The 19,564-nt window shown below is 46.7% G+C and overlaps 1 protein-coding gene across 1 annotated transcript; it reads left to right on the forward strand.

Annotated features, from left to right (window-relative positions):
• The first annotated feature begins 1,942 nt into the window (after window positions 1-1,942).
• Window positions 1,943-19,564, forward strand: LOC104029264 (OX-2 membrane glycoprotein-like). Its single transcript, XM_075726889.1, is given in 6 exon segments — window positions 1,943-1,950; window positions 10,117-10,198; window positions 10,201-10,258; window positions 11,924-12,259; window positions 18,390-18,701; window positions 19,224-19,564. Coding segments are annotated over 6 exon segments (1,137 nt in total).

Raw genomic sequence — 19,564 nt, forward strand, 5'->3', positions numbered from 1 at the left:
GGCACAAATCACAATTCCGTGGATGGAGGGATGGCAGGGACAAGCCAGCAGGCGTTATGGCATTTAGCCGTTCCTGCGAAGTACAGCTTCTGTCCCCCTGGGGAGCCTGGCAGTAGCTCAGCAACGTTTGTGGTTTTGAGGAGCAGTCAACCTTCTCAGGCTTGTCCGTGTTAAATACCTCCAAGGTGGGTGAGCGAGCAGTAAATATCATGAAGAGATATGAGAGAACTATCTCCATCCCCCCCCGAATTATTCACATCAGGCTATGCGCTGGTGTGTCTTGGTGAAATCAAAAGAAAGAGAAGCGTGGCGATTGTGCAAGACAAACTGCAAACCCATGGCTGAGTGCAAAGCTAGCATACAGACCAGTTCCTGATACAGCTACTTTCCAGCAGCAAATAAACTTTGCTGCTTCAAGCAGAAGACTATACTTCCAGGTTTAAGTACTGAAATTATTTGGCAGATTTAAGATCCCTGAAATTACATCTAGACTGCTCGGTTACCGAGCTTTTTGGTAATAAAAGCGAGGCTCGCTGGAGTGTGCACTATTGCTTATAGTTTACAATTTTGTGCTTATGAAATGCCTGTAGAGTAATTTACAAACATTTTACAATGTGGTATTGGTATTTATATGTCAGATTTACATATATAATAAAAAAGTACTAAGGGATTGTAAAGCTGCCAAGTTGTATGAAGTTGGGAAATAGATAATGTCACCATTCTTTGCTGCTGTTGATACTTTCCTTGCTAAAAGTGTGCTCTTAGATCTTAGTTATTTCATATACTACCTAAGTTCGGCAATTAACATGAAATAATTTTTTTCTGCACATGCCCCTGCTGTTCTTATCAGAGTAGCAGAAATTTTCACAAATATTAGTGAACATTCCAACTTCCTGCTTCGTTGAGAGAATTTAGATCGCTTTTATTACAGCTGGGAATACATATAAAGCTAATCCGACCTCATTCCATGTGGCCTACCTGGTTTTCTTTGAATTGTATATAGCATCTTGCCCGCGCTACACATAAACTCTTCTAGCTTAGTTGGAGATGCTAGTGTAAATATTTCACACAATTTAGTCCTAGAAGGCCTATAAGATACATTTTAAAAAAAATATGTATGTATATCTTATGTATATTTATAATACACATAATTCACATTAGGAGTATATCAGAACTGTCAGAGATCACGAGTTTGATATAAGTATTTTTGTTTTCTGATCATCTATTTATTCAACTTTTTCTTGTTTATAGTCAATTGGCTTCCGATTTTTTGGAAGGAGGAGTTGTTGGGCTTGGATAGCTTTTCTCCTGAACTGTCAAAAGATAAATAGCATACTTTCCTGTAGCAAATTAGACCCGTAAACTTCTGCACAACCCTTAGATAGTCTTCTTATTTAGTGAATAATGTGTAATCCTGTGGGAAAATATGTCACATGGTCTGACAATTGAAAGTACTTCTTGGCATCTGCATTCATACGACAGGCATGCTGGCTCCCTGGAGGCAGGTGCCCAGCAGTTAGAGCAGGAAAGCCTGACTTGCCTGGGGTGGGAGGGTTGGGGCGGAGGGGGGTGTGGTCTTGTTGGGTTTTTTTGGAGGAAATTATAAATACAGCTTTATCAGTGAAAATGCTGGGAAATAGTTCTGGCCAGCAGTCTCAAAAGAGGAGCAATGTGACTCAGCTATTAAAATAAAAACAAAGGCAGAATGAATTTTCTTTGTTTCTATAGTTTCACTTTGCTGTTTGCAGAGCAGTGGTATGAGCTGTAGTGCAGGGTCCAGAGGCTGTCACTCTCAGGAAGTGGCCAAGCCAAATACAGAAGTTGCACTAAAAAGTAAGCTTTCCAAATAAAAGGTATGAAGTGACAGACTCAGGGATACATAGGAAGAAGAAAAGAGGGCCAAGAAACTAAATACAGAGGAGGACGTGGCGTCTATGGATAAATGGTGGGGTCTGAAATTGTTCAGCTCCAGGTTGTGATATTTTCTCCCAGCAGCCACAGTATCAAGCCACCTGTTTTTAAGAGCTTGAGTTTGTGTTAGGTCCGCTTTGCACACCTGAAGCTAAGGTTGCCTTCAGTCTGATTTTACTTCAAACCCATTTGCCAAACTGGCAAGAGATGAGGCAGTGGGTGCCCTTTCTGTCCCCAAAGGGGGAATTCCTGGGCAGCGGTAGTGGGATGCTGCTGGTATGGTCACACACACATCCACTGAGGCACCTTTGTAAGGGTGATGCCAGCCTCGCCTGCTCCCAGAAATGCAGCGCTCCTCTGATCTGCTGTGGGACACGACAGCACCAGCCTTCAGGAGAGAGGGCTTCAGTGGGGAGCCGCTGCAGCTGTTGTCTCCGCTTAACTTGTCCTCTCTCAACAAGAGGTTACCGGTCCAGGAATAGTTTTACTCCTACCTGGCTCCTTAAACCAACCACCTCTAACACAAAACTGCCAAACTCTAAAAAGCCTCATCCTACCAAGGGAAAAAGTGCCATCTTTGTTCTGTGGCTGGCTGCTTGACTAAGAAAGCCCAACACCCCATCACTTCAGTGTGTTGTAATTCCTGCTGTCCCTGTAATTGCCCCTGGAACCCCACTAGCTGTGGCTGGTCCTCACCCACTCATGGGCTGATTCACCCCAAGCTGATGAACTTTGCCTGCTGACCTCAATGGAATCATAATTTGGGGTTATTTCCTCTACCTGGCTGCTGGTTTTCCCAAGCCTTGTAGACACTCCCCATTTCGCAGGTGCCCATCTACTTTGGTTTTTTTTTTTCCAGTTCTAGTTAAAGGTACTCAGGAGAGGTGCTGACAGCTGGATGGTGTGATTTTATGAGCCTCATTCCTTAGGAATTTGGGTTTATAACACTATAAGCTGTGAATGCAGAACAAAATGCTTTGAGGAGGATTTTTGGAGGTGGGTACGTGCCTAGTGTCTAAGACAAGAAACAGGGGCTCCTTGGGGAACCTTAGCTCAATCACTGTGGATTTGATCCTGCAGGAGTACTAAGTGCCTTCAGGTACGCAGGATGAGGTTGGCGTGGATGGACTGACTGCTATGAGATACGTACAAACTCTCATGTTGTAACCTGGGCTTTTCCTTTAGCCTGACTGTGAGCCTGCCCTGTGCTGTGGAGCAGAGGAGCCCTTCCTAGCTGACCCTCAGCCTCTGCCTCTTGTGCTGCCTGGTGAGCAGTGGCAGCTGGGGCTGGACCTCCACAGTAGTTCTGGAGCTTTACCAGAATGCTGAATCACTGCACAGGAATGACAGTAAAACCACCACCCCAAAAACTACATTTGTCATTTCTCCATCTGTCTGAACTTGTGCAAGGTCTGTGATTTTTCAGAAAGACACAGCTTTATCAGCAATCAGACGGCTATGACTGAGGAGTGACATGCTCCACAAAACTCACAGCATGCGGCCACTGTTAATTGACAGGAGATGGACAGGGCTGCAGTTGCTCTCTGTCCTGTGGAGGCAGCTAGTTAATGTTTTCCCTGCGTTACCTCTCTTGGCAGTGGTTTGTTACAGAAGAGTTTTGAAAGCAAGGAAAGCAGGGTGTGGAACTGCATGAGCACAGGCTGCAAGATGACACTGTGCCAGTGCTGCCTATTATGGCAGTGGACCTTCCTCCCCTCCTCTCTGATTGGGGATATAGGTTTCACAGCCCCATCAACAGCTAGCAGGAAAAATCCGCTTTATGAAAACCTTGCTTGCAGTGTCCTGATTCCTGCTGGTAAAAAGGAGATGGAAATGTTTTCAAAAGCAGCAGAAGTCCCATCTATAAGTGTGACACAGGCACTTAAAGCAATGGGGATTCGGCAAGCTTGGGAGCTAAGAGCCTGGGGCTGAGACCCTGTAGGCACGTGATCTCATCGCTGCTCCTTGCTGCCACAGGTGAGGACCCACCAGCTTCACATGGATTTTGTCGGCCTTGACTCAAACTGCTTCTGAGGGAAAGGCTTCATGCTTTGGGGACTTTTGCCCTTTCCCTCAAGGCCAGGTAAATCTGTCACGCTTTAGACCTCTGGCCACAGACCTCCAGCAAGGTAAGGGATGCACTCTCCTTGTAAACAAGCAGAACTTTTAATTTTGGCAGTTGAGTGCCTCATCTGAGCTCCTTGAGACCAAGCAAGCAGTCAAAGTACAGTACTCAGAGGTTGCACAACTTTTACTTTGACCTACTGAGAAGGCAATGGGAAAGAGAGGGGATTTTCCTTTCTGTGGGCCTTCAAGGAAATCACCTGTCTGCACAGTGTTTTTTTGGTTGTTTCTACTAGGAGTGGTGTTACCGGAGAGCCCTGATGACCATCCCTTGGAAGTACAAAGGTACAGATTGAGAGCTAGGACAGTATTTAGCAGAAGCAAAGCTGTGACATGAATATCTGGCAAAGCAATGGCCAGAGGGGCTGGATGCCTGGGTGGGAGAGCCATCCAGCACCTGCTGCTCTGAAGCAGTGTTGCCTTTTGCAGGTGTCTTTTTATATGCCTGTGGCTAGCCAGGCCAGGCAAAACACTGCTGCGTACCACAACACAGCCAAGTTGGAGGGTGTGGCACTGTGGTGGGGTCCCCCAGCCCAGTTGCGCCAGCCCGACACCCCGTGCACCGCTGCCAGCTGCGGTGCCGGCTCTCACCCACTTGTGTCCAGGGATCTGCCTCTCCCCTTCCCCCTTTCATAATATTTAGGCACATGGGGTTAGACACCCTCCTTGAAAATCCCAGGTTGCTCTAAGATAGCATTTGAGTTGCTGCTTTCCCAGAGCAAACCTCCTTCTGTTCACATTAGCGAAAAAAGTCATTGCTTGAGCCAGTCAATTTTGTTGGAGAGGGTTCATTACTATTTAAAAATTTCCAGCTGCGTGACTTTATTTCTCTGCTTTGTAATGTGTTGCTCCAAGAGCCCAAGCTTTCCTGCATGTCCTGTTTGGATGGGATAAACTCAGAAATATCCAAGTGCTTTACTCTATCCAAGTAAAAGGGAAATTTCTAAAATAATTCCAGGTAAAAGTGACATTTCCTATGTAATTTGCCCCCCTTTCTATGGGTGACATCAAAGAGTGCTGTGCTGAACAGCGGTGAATCCTGCTGGAAATCCTCAGGCCAGGGAGGGCAGCAATGGCAGCCTGTTGGCCACAGCAGAGGTGCAGCCTGGCCGGTGCCCAGCAGCGTTTGTGGTCCCTGCACTGAGCATCTCCGGCGCAGGCAGTGCCAAAGGCAACCCGCCTGTCCTGGGCGGCTCCTGCCAAGCATCCTCCTCTGTCTTTGCGCTCCCTAGGAGATAATATATTCCTACCCACTGTTGTACAAAACTATAGTATATTTGTATATACCTTGTACACCATTTAACTATATTATATAATTTAATCTATTTCTATACTTCTAATCTCTTTCAATGTTATACTATCTTCCGATATAAAAGCTTGTCTTTATGAGACACGGTACAACAGATAGGAGATGGCAAGATGGACCTCTAAGTGCAGTTTTCCTGCCTGGAAGCCCGGAGCAGATGACAAGTACTCTCTGCTCCTTGTGTTTCGCACCTGTAACTCCCTTCCCTGCTTCAGGAGGCTCTCAGTGCTGGGAGCCTAGGATGAAGTCACCTCCATAAAAAAACATCCTGAGGCAATATTCTTTGACATGCTAAGAACTATATTGTTTGTCTTAATTTGCTTGCTAAATTACCTTTGTTAATCAAGAGGCTCCTCATGGTGCCTTAAGGCTGATTCATTGCAGGTATCATTTGTTCCTATTTTTAATAAAATTACTCTCCTAGCCCTCTTGTTAAGTAATTAAATATAATATGGTATTGAACCTACCTTATTTTTGGTAGACAGTTTCCCATCCTTCCACTGGATCTCTGCACCCTTCAGTAGCCAATTTTGGTGTGGTTTCCCTGATGGCTGAATTACTTTTGTATTTGCTGTGTTACAGAGTGAAACTCAGTGACCAAAAAAAGCTCACTATGTCTCACACCGTAACTGCATGCAGCACCCAGATATTGTGCACCTAAAATAAAAAACCCAAAGCCTCCACCGCAGACAAGCGCTGACAAGGGGGGGTGGGAGAGGAAGCGGGGAGGAATGGATGAGTGACATGGCTTCCTGGGGTCAGCAAGGGCGTGCTGGTGCTGGTGGCCCCCACAAAGTGACTAGTAGGCTGCAGCATGGACTCCCTCTAGGATCCTTTGACTGAAATAGCAATTTGGGGTGCTCTGGGAAAGAGGAAACCACATGCCTGGCCATCTTGCTTTTCTGAGAAATGGTGTGACAAACTGAATGGTAAACAAACCCTTCAACCCCAATGATGCACCACCTTTGCCACTGAAGCTTTCCAATGCAATCTGGTTTTGCTTCTCCCTCTCCTTTTTGTCTCCTTTCTATCCCTTTTTCTTCCTCCTGAGGTACAAGGAAGAAATAAAACAGAAGAACCAGAAGTACCATTTGCAGGGCTGATTCAGGGAGTAAGTATGTGTTAATTCACATATTGTGATTGCAGTATGTTGCTGGAAAAGGAAAAAAAAATCTCAGTAAGACTTCAGGTGTCTGCAGCAATTTCATCAGAACACAGAGGTGAGAAGTGATGGGCGGTTAACCGGGCTGTTTCACAAGGTGTGCTGTGCCCCTCGTAACGTGGTTTTGCAGATAGGTGTACTCCACCATGAGCTAGGTGTCAGCTAAGCAGCACCCCTTCTTTGCTTCTCCTTTGCACTTGCTAGGCAGTGCCACACCAGATTTCAGTGCCAGCAGCTGTAATTTGCAGTCCTTTACTGCAGCCAACAGCAGCGTGGCAGTGGAGGGAGGGAGCCCAGTTAGGGAAGACATCACAGATCAAATATCTCCACGTCAAACATGACCAAGGATAAACAGCTGTGGCTGCATACAAACTACCTTTGTGCCATCTGACCTAAAACTTGTGCACAAATGTGACACACTGTAACCCTGCCCAAATGACTATCACCTGGTCCTGCAGCATCCCTTGGCTACTGACTGCAGGTCCTGCCGCAGCCTGCCCCGATGCAGCGACATAGGCTGGAGCGTATGTCAGTAGATGCAGCTACTGTCTTTACCCCAGTGTACTGCAGCTCTCCAAATCCAGCCAAGATGTAGAGGGATTTGCTGTACGCAGGCATTATTTATGAACATGTTGTAAAGTGCCAGGCCTGTTCAATTGCATTTGGCAAAGCTGCTTCCCAATAGTGGTACCTACTACTAGTACTGATGGACCAACCTCCAAACGTCGCTACAATTCAGCAGTGGATGAAACCATCTCCCTCTGTTTTGTTCTCTTTGCAGGCAATGCCTTGAAAGGCAACACTGAATCCTGCTGACAAGGTAGGCAGCTACCCAGTTGTTAACCTGGGTTTGGATGGTTGAAAACACAATGGTTTAGATCGCTGGTAGACGAAACAATGTTTTAGACTACAACTACACCTGAGTGGCTACCGTCAGCAACATTTTCCAGAAGTTCAACTGTGTGATTTATCGAAATCATTAGTTACTTGGGCTGTGTGGAAATGTTGTCATTTAGTGACTGTGCATTTAATTCTTGTACGTCCTTTTTTGATTTACTGGGAACTAGAGAGACTGTCCTAGCACAGCAGAAAGGAAGAGAAGAATGTGAATCACTGGGTTTTTCAAGCAGTGGTTGCAAAACTATCTTCTGCTTAATTCATTCACAAGTTTTCACTGGCTTTGGAAAGTGCCTGAAGCTCAGGCATGGTGTGCAGTTCTCAGAAATTAAGCTGCCGTGCAAGTGAAGCAGGAGAGCATGGGATCTGACTGACAAGCAAGGAAGAGGTCTGTAATCCACCACAAGTCTATGCAAAGGTGAACAGATCAGGAACTGTCTGAATAAATGCGCTTAAAGATACACTCACAAAATTGAAATAAGTAGTAGGGTTGATGAGTGGACCTTACATTCCTGTCTACCTTATGTTTAAGGTAATGAATCAACTGCTGATGTTGGCTAGTTCCTGGAGGAAGCAGGGGTCAAAAAGAGATGCTGCAGCCATCGGATGCTGCAACCACATGGGTTGGGAGGGAGGTCCCTGCATGCCCAGGTTTCCTGTGGCATCAGGAGCTGTCAGGGGAGATGCAGAGCCTGGAAGGAGCAGCTAGCCTATGTGACTCTTTATCTCCAGGTAGGGGATGCTGCAAACAATTTAAAGTCAACACATTTTTCCAACCGCAATAGCCAGCTCTATCCTTTGCTCGGATATTGCTAAGACTGAAGGTTTGCTCTCTATTGAAAGGTGCTTGCTGTAGCAGCACCCAGGTTTTCAGGGTTGTTTGGAAGGACTTTTGGAAGATTAGAGTGTTTCTTGCAGAAAACAAAATGGTTAAAGCTGTCAAGAACATTTCCTATGAGCAGAACAATGCATCAGCTGGGCTTGCAGTTCTTTCTTACATCGAGTGCAGTTCCTTTTGTGATCACTAAGTGGTGAAGTTCAGCTATGAGGACTTCATCAACAGTGTCTGCAAGCTTACGGAAAGTTCTTCTGTTAATCTCTTGTTTCAAAATTATAGCAGAGTTAAACTGAGGACACCAGCAAAGCCTGGAATGAATCTTTGCATAGGTCACTTGCACCCTGCTAGGAGGCTTTGGTGCAAAGGGGCATAGTGTTAGTAAATCTTCAATGCTTTTTTTCTCTATTTCAAGGCTGGAAGTTTTCCCTCTGACTTGGTCCAGAGCCTGTTGAAGCTATTTGCATTGCTGAATAGTTGTGAAATGGTCTGGCGAACACCACAAGAACTGTTTTTCATTGATTTCACATTTTGGTCAGGCCAGAATGCCCTTCCAGAAATTGTGCAGGAAAATGCAACTATGAAAACAAGGAAAGGAAAGGAAGATGAGATGTGATACCTCAAAGGAAAAGGACAACAGTATGAAGCGATTGCAGTTTGCGCAGTGACGGGAATGAATTATTGAACCTACTCAAAAGCACATCCAAAATGTTTCTTTAGAGGAATACTGGTACTTGAACTGTTTCTATTTGCAGATAGTTAATTAGCACTTGGGAGGAGAGAAGTGTATGTGCAAGAATGTCTGAGAATTTTTTTTGTTGTGTTATGAATTGGGCCCATTGGCTTCCTCCAACCTATTTGCATGAATCAAGGTTAATCTGTGCAGCAATTCAACTCAAAGAAAACATTTTTAATGCAATCATAGTCATGTGGAGTAGTAAGAATTTGCAAAAATATAAGTCACCTAATCAGAAAGCAGAAACATAAAACACAGTTTACCAGTACAAGTTTGATTTGCAAATGAGATCTTGCCAGCTGGTTGCCCCACCACACAGTGCATGAGCAACGTGTGGCCTGAGGGTTTTGTTGGTTTCAGCAACGTGATCACAGCCAGCAGAAAAGAGAAACACAGGCACAAAAATGACAAAGCAAAAAGGCACAAAAACAATGACTCAAAACGGCTGCGTGAGCTTTTTTTATGTCATCTCAGGTGAGGGCAGAGAGGAATGGGTGTACTTGCGGGGTGGCAGCCCTGTGTTTCTGAGGGACAGGGCTCAGGAAGGAGCATGGACCTGCAGAGGTGGGGGCAACCTCAATGGGAGGAGAGGGGTGACCCAGGCTCTGCTTTTTCCCCCAGGCAACGTATGACCTAGGCCCTGGGTTGGGCTCTTGGCTTGCTTTGGTCTCCTCACCTGGAAAAAGAGTTGCATTAGAGCAGCATCAGCAGCTCCTGGATCTCCACTCATTTACAAGTGGGGTGCAGACCCCTAACTGGGTCCTCTGAGTTACATGTTGGGGACATTTGTACTACTCATCGCAGCACGACTATTGACCTGAGCTCCTTTCCCTGAGCTCAGGCCTGAGCCAGGCTGGCCTGTCCTCCTGCCCCTCGCAGACTGACAGGCATCAGGTGCTCAGCCAGTTTAGAAATCTGGGCTTTTATTTAGGCATTTGCAAAAGCCCAACCTTATGGAAAAGGTATTTGTGAAAAACCCAGACTTGTAACCCCATTACCCCATCTGTCTAGCACCCTAGCTGGGAAATCTTCGGTTTCTGGCTCTGACATTTGTTGTCATGTCCCCCAAAATTTTTGCTTTTCAGCTGAGCGGTGGAGGGCAGGAGGTTTTTACGAGATGCCTCTTACCGTATGTGCAGGGACAGGAATGTCCCTAGAGTAAGAGCGAAGCGTATAAAAAAGGGGAAGCCACGCTCATGGATCAGTTGCTCTCTCGTCTCGCTGAGGGCACAGCTAAGATGATGGTCGCTTATCTGATCCTTTCCAGCATCTGGACTGTTGCATCAGGTAAATCCCTTGTCTGTCTGTCTGTCTGCATTGTTATTGTAACGGCATTAGGGACTGCGGTGGCCCTGCTAGCCTGCTGCTGCGCTGCTGGGTGCTGGCTGCTGCCGTCCCCCCGCCCCGCATCCCCTGGGGCGAGCCCAGCAGTAAGAGGGCACTTGTGGCACTGCACGCAACCGCACCGCTCGCCTCGGGCTTCAGACGTGTCGCTGCTGGTTGCATTGACAGCGTCCTCTCCTTAATTGACCACCAGTGCACTTACAAGCTGCAGACAGATGTATGAACTTATTGCAATTTGCAAATCATAAGCCAGGCAAATGTCCAAATGCTCCCAATGACCTGTATGACTGAAGTTTGATTTCATCTCCTGTTGTGGCTGGGATTTGGGTCAGAGTATGGCACTGATTTGCTGTAGCCAGGACAGAATTATTTGTAGTGATGGTGCTCGTAGGTGTCTGCTCAGGCCACTAAAAGCGTGGGTATGTTACATTTGGTTTTGTAATTAAAAATCATGTAGAAAAGCCTGAATTTCTTTCAAACTAGCTTGCATGGTCATGGTTTGTATTCTGCCTATGGTACTGAGCTCTGAAAAGCAAAATGACTGGCACAGCTTCACAGCTGCCTTCTTGATCTCCTGTGGAGACCTGACTGGCCATGGCCACAGCCACGGGGAGGGCAGGACCTGAGCGAGCCTTGTCGGGTGGGTTAGACAAGTGTACCTCTAGGCACTGCAGACAGCCTCACTCCTCTTTGAAACCTACAGAGATATTTCCCTTTCCTGTAAATTGAATTATACGTTTTCAGTGTTGTAACTGTCCCTGCTGATATCTCCCTTCCCATGCCGAGGTACACAAATAAACTTTAAAAACTATTATCCTAAGAGGACTGTGGAGCTGAGCTGTCAAGCCTGGGAGTATCCATTTTGATTGCCTGTCCCCTTAATGGTTTTTTCCACATGTGTCTGTGAATTGGAAAAGGAGACTGATTTTTTTTCTTTTTTTTTCCCCCTGGAGACCTTTAATACCATGGCATTTATGCTATTAAAGTTTTCTATTTGTGGGCCTTCAGCAGGGTCTCAGCTGCTTGCCAGCTGCATGGTCTTGAGCCTGAGATGGGAGGACAGATGCAGTTTGCCTCTGGTCCTCCCTACCTTGCTTTTTCCTTCTGGTTTTCTGTTCTCTCATCAGTCTCTGACAAATGTGGATGCACGATGTATAGTGATACACGTAAGAATTTTTAGCAGCTTTACTGATCTGCTTCTTGCTGTGCCTCAGGAGGGCTGAGAGAGTGATAATGCAGCAGTGGCCGTTTGGACATTAGCACAGCTGAACATTCAGGGAACCTCTCCACAGGTGCCCGTGGGATAAGAGTCTTAGCAGACTGAAATCAGTCGCTCCCAACACTGGAGCTGCCTTTCTTGGTTGCGCTCTCTGCAGCTCAGGTATCAGGCTGGTGAGATGCTTTGTGTGAGAGGCGTCAGGTCCAGTGAAATTCTCAGGGCAATTCTTTTGAGCTGCATTTTCATTTTTTCCCTGGATGGAGGGGCAGAGAGACACTCCGGAGGTGCTCTGCTCAGGAGTGAGGGCAAGGGGCTGGGGGGCCTCTGCTGGGGGTGGGTTGCAGAAGGATGGTGAGAAATGCTGAGTGCAGCACCCGCTTCTCCCCCAGGCTCCGTGCAGGTGATGCACAGAAAGGTCCAGTCGGTCCAGGCAGGAGGAAACATTACTTTTTCATGCCGGTCGGTCATGAAAGAAGATGTGCTACAGGTGACCTGGCAGAAGGAGACGGACGGGGCTGAAGACAACATAGCGACTTACAGTATGATGAACGGCCAAAAGATAGCGAAGGCCTATGTCGGCCATGTGAGCTTTGCCCGCAGTGAGTTACAAGTCTCGTCCATCTCCATTCATGGAGTCACCATCCAAGACGAAGGATGCTACAAGTGCATCTTCAACACATTCCTCTTGGGGGCTGTCACCGGCAGGATGTGCCTCAAGGTTTACGGTAAGATATCGTAATTGCGTATGGGCTGTCATCTGAGGACCAAGTCATTTTCCCTGGGAAAAAACTCCCCTGACCACTGTTCATTGCTAAATTGCTGCAGGAAAGGTGGCTCAGCTTCCTCTGTGGCTCTCCCTCCCTCTCTGGTTTTACCTCTGATGGGAAACCAGCATTCAACAGTTCTTTAATTTTCTTTCCCTTTAAGTCAACAACGGTGAGATCCAAAAGCTGACGTGTAACCCATGATTTATTCCACTTTTCCCTGGCCTTGTGCTGTGCTGAGAGCTGGCCTGCCACAGCTGTGAACCTCATGCTCCTCTGCTTCCTTTCATCATCATCCTTGCTTTCACCTCCTAAGCATGGAAATCAGGCACTTTTTTCTCATTCTGCTTTCGGTCTTAAAAATTCAAAATATTCAAAAGGCAGAGTGGCATATGCATGACCAGAGTTATCTGGAAGCTGATTTTGAAGCTATAGTGAAATTGACAATAGTTAGGCTGGGCTCAAGAAAAGGTTGCAAAAAAAAAAAAAATGCTGAAATACAGCGCAGCTTGTGGGCTTTGCCATGTGAATATCTTGTGCAGGTCAGCATCAATTAGCTTCAAGAAGAGAGTTAAAACAAATCACGAGTCGAGGGGGCAATACTTGACACCTCCATATGAAATCATCAGCTAGCAAGTACAGTATAGACAAATAGATGAACTCATAAGGAAAAAGGGTGAAAAGCTGCTTATCTTTTGAACGAGGGTCTTGGTTTTCTGCCACTGAGAAAGCTGAGACATTAAACATGCCTTGAGGATACCCTGTTGGCTTCTGACTTTCTCATTAGTGACCTTGCTGTGGGGATGTTGGCCAAAGATAATTTCCTGTGTGGAAAATATCAGTGTCTGGGACCTGCCGATGGTGGTATGACCCCTGCAGAGTATTTTTTTTTATCCCTAGTACTTTCTGCTGACAAAGACACAGGCACATATGCCCACACACATACCCACATGCCAGGAGTCCTCTGCGTGGAAAAAAGATGCTCCTGGCTTATAGGGGAAAGACGATTTAAGCAACAGGGGAAAGGTGGGGGCAGGGAAATACAAGGGAAAACCAAACCTGGAACAAAAGTTCTTTTTCCTCTTTCTTGGGAAAGCTCCTAGAGCAGAAAAGAGAAATTAAGAGAAATTCACTCAATATTTCGGATATGAAGAGGAAAGTGTTCCTGAAGACTCTGAGTCATTCAGAGGGTAAACACTGATTGTACATTACAGGAAAATATGGAAGTGCCTTGCAGAGGATCCCACTCTATTTTGTCATGCAAATCTAAATATGGCATTAGATTTGGGTTGGTTGGTTTGGTTTTTATCCAGTTGGGAAATATTTCCCAAAATCATCAGCCTTGTGGCTATGATTCATCCTTTAGCAGAGCACGACTTTAAAAGAAAATGCTTTTCTACTGCTACACATAATCCCTCAAGGATCTCTTCCTGCGCCTTGGTCAAAAACATATCAACTGAGAGGGGTTTCACTTCTCTCGTGGGCAGGCATGAACACGCCACTCCTGCTGCACCAGCGCAGGCTCACGGGCCACTGCCAGGGGCTGGCTCATGGGGTTCATGGTGGTCTCCCTGAAATGTGCTTCATCGAACATGTCCTGGAGGGTCACCACGAATAAACTAAGTGTTCAGCACTGTGACAGAAGATTTTGGTTCACATACGGTGTAGTTCAGTTGAAGCTAATTTATGCGATGCTACTTGAAAGCGACCGTCTTACTCCCTTATTCCCCAACTGATAATGACGGGAACAACTTGTCTGAACAAGCCCAGAGGACTCCCCGGGAAGGAGTATGAAGCCAGCAGGAATCTCCCAAGGCTCAGGGATTCAGGGCAAGGTGAGCAAGCCAGAGTCACCAGCTGAAAATGAAATGCTGCCATGTCTTTACCCTCAAGAGGGGGACTGCCGGGGAGTTTACAAGCTGGTAATTGCCCGATTACAACAGCCTTCGCAAGACGGGCTGTTCCAGGACAGGCACCATCGCCACATGACAAGGGGAAGTGAAACTGCATAAGAACTGGATATAACACTGTAAAAAAAGAAACAGGTATGATTGGAGGAATCTCAGACCTGCCTGGCTGAAAACAGCAAACCCAAGAAGAAGCAGAAATTTCCTACCCTATAGAATCATAGAATCATAGAATCATAGAATCATCTAGGTTGGAAAAGACCTTTAAGATCATCCAGTCCAACCATTAACCTACACTACCAAGCCCACTCTAGACTAATCAAGGGTAGACCAGACTAAACCATATCCCGAAGTGCCACATCTACCCGTTTTTTAAACGCCTCCAGGGATGGTGACTCCACCACCTCTCTGGGCAGCCTGTTCCAATGCCTGACCACCCTTTCCGTAAAGAAATTTTTCCTAATTTCCAGTCTAAACCTCCCCTGGCGCAGCTTAAGCCCATTTCCTCTTGTCCTATCGCTAGCTACTTGGGAGAAGAGACCAACACCCACCTCACTACAACCTCCTTTCAGGTAGTTGTAGAGAGCGATAAGGTCTCCCCTCAGCCTCCTCTTCTCCAGGCTAAACAACCCCAGTTCCCTCAGCCGCTCCTCATAAGGCCTGTTCTCCAGACCCTTCACCAGCTTCGTTGCCCGCCTCTGAACACGCTCCAGCACCTCAATGTCTTTCTTGTAGTGAGGGGCCCAAAACTGGACACAGTATTCCAGGTGCGGCCTCACCAGCGCCGAGTACAGGGGGACAATCACCTCCCTGCTCCTGCTGGCCACAGCATTCCTGATACAAGCCAGGATGCTGTTGGCCTTCTTGGCCCCCTGGGCACACTGCTGGCTCATGTTCAGCCAGCTATCTACTAACACCCCCAGGTCCTTTTCGGCCAGGCAGCTTTCCAGCCACTCCTCCCCAAGCCTGTAGCGTTGCATGGGGTTGTTGTGACCGAAGTGCAGGACCCGGCACTTGGCCTTGTTGAACCTCATACAGTTGGCCACGGCCCATCGATCCAGTCTGTCCAGGTCCCTCTGCAGGGCCATCCTACCCTCCAGCAGATCGACACTCCCACCCAATTTGGTGTCGTCTGCAAACTTACTGAGGGTGCAAAACCTATAGCAAAACCTATAGCAAAACCTATTTTGGAACAGAATAGTTTCAAGTGTACTTGGTGGGTCTCTTTTGAACAGCCCGCTCCCCTTCCCCCTCCATTTTGGTTTGGAAATGTTTTGTCGACCTTCATTGCCAAAAAGGATGAGAATAAAACCCAGGAAAGGGATCGAGTGAGCAGGCAGGGAGAGAGGGGGATGTGTCACATGAGAATAGGCAAGACTTGCTGGGTCACAAAATTCCCCAGGCATTTGCTGGGCTGTATTTGGACACCTTCTGCATTCAGACACCTTCTGCCTTCATTGTAGATGGCACCATTTGCCTGGAAGTCTCGAGCACAGCAGAGAAATGCCATCGCTATTTCTTAGTCAGGGAAACCAAGGCACGGTGTTGCTGGTGAACACCCACAGGGTTGGAAAAGGGTTTCTGTCATCACGAGGCATGCTGTAAATCCTAAAATTTTTTATCAGTCTCTCCAAGACCACTGTCAAGCCTTTAACCATAAAAAGCACATCATGACCTGACAGTCCCCTTTTAATTACAGAAGGCCATTACAGATAGTCAAAGCTGATGTACTTCACTAGAAAGTCTTTTCTTCAAATACTTGGGACCACTGCCACAGCTCCAGTTTGGGAACGTTTGCATTACTGTTCTGCAAGAGCTGCTAAAGCAAGTACTTGCTCACAACATCTCTTGCAGGTACTTTTTTACTGGTAACAAATATTTTGATGAAAGGCAAAAGGAGAAGTTAATTTAAGTGTATGCCTCAAACATCAGCAGTGGGAAAACACTAACAAACAGCATAGCAGGACTTTACTGCAAATGCAAGCACTTACAGGTTTTGACTGTCCATCTATTACAGATGCTTGCTAAGGGGAAGATGAGCCTTACAAGATTTTTTGCACATAATAATCATTCCTTGGGGTCCAACGTGTAAAGAGAAAGGACTGCTTAGTCACAAGAAGAGCAGGTGTGGAATGCGTGTGTTTCTGCCAAGATACTGAGCAATTTTTCTCATCTCCTGTGGAAACATCTGTGACAGCTTTCCCTTACTACTTTTAGATGTTGCAACCTAATATTTGAAGTTAATGCTGTGGGTGCATATGCTATTTTTATGCATCCCGTGAGTGAAAGAAGAAGTTCAGAGTTCATTTATTAATCAAAACATAAACTGTTTGTAACACTTGCCTTTTCATACATGGGAGATTTTGAGAAGTTCCAGCTGAAATCCCCCTACACACTTTTCTTGTTGCTCTCAGAGAAACACTAGTGGGTTTCATCAGCTCTGTGGGGTTTGAGCATCTGTCTATGGGGGATGCAAAAAATGAGAAATACCTACTTTGTGTTTTTTCTCGGCAGGCACAACCATAGTAAATAAATGAGGTCTAGCCATTAAAAAAATTAAAAAATCAAACCTGATGGTATGCAATGTCTTGCTTCCACCCTCTGGCAGTTATGGCTTGGAGCATTCAGGCAACCTCGTGAGGCGCATCTGGAATTGTACCAGGATGTTATAGGTGCCATTATGCATCTGGCACAAGTCTTTTCCCCTTTTCACAAGATCATTCGGTGTCTTCTACACCTAATTCATATGCCAATCTTTGCTTACCTCCCAAAGGAAAAAGAATCATTTTTCTTAAGAATATTAAACAGATTTTTTTTGTTTAAAAGTAGGATCACTAAATGACATTCATATGTTTGCTAGTGTTGGGACAAAAATTAATTTCAGCTTAAATATTGCGCTGACCATTGTTATTTTTGCTATGTAAATAGTAATATATGCATGGAGTACTACTAAATACAGTAATAGATAATTTTTTAATCAGAGGGCTTTCATATTAACTCAGACTTGAATGGAACTAGAATTGCCACTGCACTTAAATGGTTAAAAAAAGTAATGTTCTCAGAAACAGGGACCTAGAAGCAGAATGTGGTTTGGACCCCTGTGCCATCAGCACATGCACTGAAGTAGAAGGCAGGCTGGTGAGTTGCCATATGGAATCCTGTGAATTGCACTCCCGAATGGAGCTATGAGCCTTTATAGATTTTGGCCTGAGCCAGCTGAACTAATCAGACTGGCTTTGAGCTGGGGCTTGGACCAGATGACCTCCAGAGGTCCTTTGTGACCCAAATTATGGTATGATTTTATGGCCAAGGAATAAATAGGTTATTTTCCACAGGGGATAGACAGGTTCTTATCTGTTCAGATCTCCCCTGGAGTTCTACCCAGGTTGAAAACAGCTTCCTGCACTCCTCCCCTTTCTTTATTCCTTGCAAATACCATTCGTATAAATAGGAATCAACAAGCAGGCTTCATGTGAGCGAGTAAGCGTGAATGATGCCTGTAGTTCATCCTTCTTGCTGGCTAAGACAAAATGTGACAGCATCCGCAAATCTTCTAGGGTGAGAAGGAGTTCAGAAGAAATGATCTTTAGGGAAGGTTTTGAGGGATACCATGATGCCCCCAAAACCTGACACTAGAGGGAAGAAAGTTGTACAGGCACAAAACCTCCACAGGTGAAATCCTGTGGTGCAACTACATACAAATTCACTATTACTGTCTTGCATAAATACATGCATTTAGTCCTTTGGTCCACAAGCCCGCACATCCCAAACAGCAATAAAGCTAATCCTACAGATACATTTAAGGGAAAAGAACAAGAATTTTGGCTCACTGAAGCAGTTCAGCCCTTTCAGAGAAAGGAGGACATGTGGCTTCATGGTTTCACTACCTATTGCTCTTTCCTCATCCGTAATCACCACTTCTCAGTTGGGATGCTGCAGTGCTGCCGTTAATAACCAAATAGAAACAGGGTTCTTCTACCCTCTTGTCCTTTTGTTTTTGCCAAGCTCTTCATTTCCAGACTGCAGCCTGATTACTTTCATGTTTATTGGTCACTGCTGGGGCTTTGGGGAGGGAGAGGCAAGATTAGATATCAGGGTTGTCCTCCAAGGTAATGGTAGATACAGATGCTGTTTGCTCAAATGTGAGCAGAAAGTAATGGATTTTGTCACTTTGTGTTTTACAGCCATCTCAGACCCCAAAGTGGAGGTTAAGCTTATACCCAGTCCAGACAAAGCTGAAGACTCCGAGAAAGTGGTGGGGATGAGCTGCTCAGCAACAGGGAAACCAGCTCCAAAAATCACCTGGCACCTTCCCAACATCCTGCAGCAGAAACCAAAGGAGTACCACATCATGCTCGGCAACCAGACTGTGACTGTCATCAGCAATTTCACCCATGCCCGCTCCAAAATCCTCCAAGAGTATCCCATTGCCTGCGTGATCCAACACCCTTCGCTAAACATGACCCTGGTCCTGCCCATGGACACCTTGGTGCAGGGTCAGTATACAACACTGCTCCTGTCCTGGAGCGGGAAGGAGATGGTGAAACACCTCCTGGGGTAGATCAGGAAACTCCTCTGAGGGCCAGGGGGCAGGTGGGGAAGGCACATGGAAGACCAGCCAAAGCTGGGCTGGGGAGGGACAGAGGAGCACCCAAACACCCTTGGCAATGGCATACAATGTCTTACTGCTTGTCAGGTGCCCTGCACGCTGTGATGTGCCCCAGCCTTCCTGCCTCTGCCGAGGGCTTGCAGGGTTTCCCTGTCACATAGCCTGGTGCACCAAGAGGACGTGCGGCTTTGGGTAGCTCAGAGGGGCTGGATGCCACACGCCCGACCGTGGCATCAGACCCCAGACACAGGTCTGCTGGCGGTGCTGCTTGTGTGTGTGCCGGCACATCCTCCCAGTGCCCCTATCCGCCCTGTCTCACCCCGGGGACTGGCCAAGGAATGTCTGAAATGGGTTTGGGTTGTTTTCTTTTCTTCATGTATAAACTGAGTACCTGCTGCTTTCCCCACAGGTCTGGACAGCAGTGTGTCACCAGCCGTTGCAGTGGGAGTGCTGGTCTCCCTGACTTCCCTCCTCCTTCTTGCCTGCCTCCTCCACCACTGCCTCAGACACCTACGTGATCCAGAGAGAAACCCAGCGCAGCCATGCTGGGTAGGTCTACCTTTCCCCAGGCTGCTGCAGGGCTCACCTACACCAGTTGAAGGGCTCGCCGCTGGGACCCAGCTCTGCCCAGCCACCCCGGAGATGGCTGCATGCTGCCCAGCCCGGGCTGCACCCGGGGCAGGGAGGGACGAGGGGATCAGCCCCCAGTCAGACAGCTGGGTAGCAGCATGCTGGGAAGGGGAAACCTGA

This window comes from Pelecanus crispus, chromosome 1 (genome assembly GCF_030463565.1).
Source record: "Pelecanus crispus isolate bPelCri1 chromosome 1, bPelCri1.pri, whole genome shotgun sequence".
Classification (NCBI taxonomy): domain Eukaryota; kingdom Metazoa; phylum Chordata; class Aves; order Pelecaniformes; family Pelecanidae; genus Pelecanus; species Pelecanus crispus.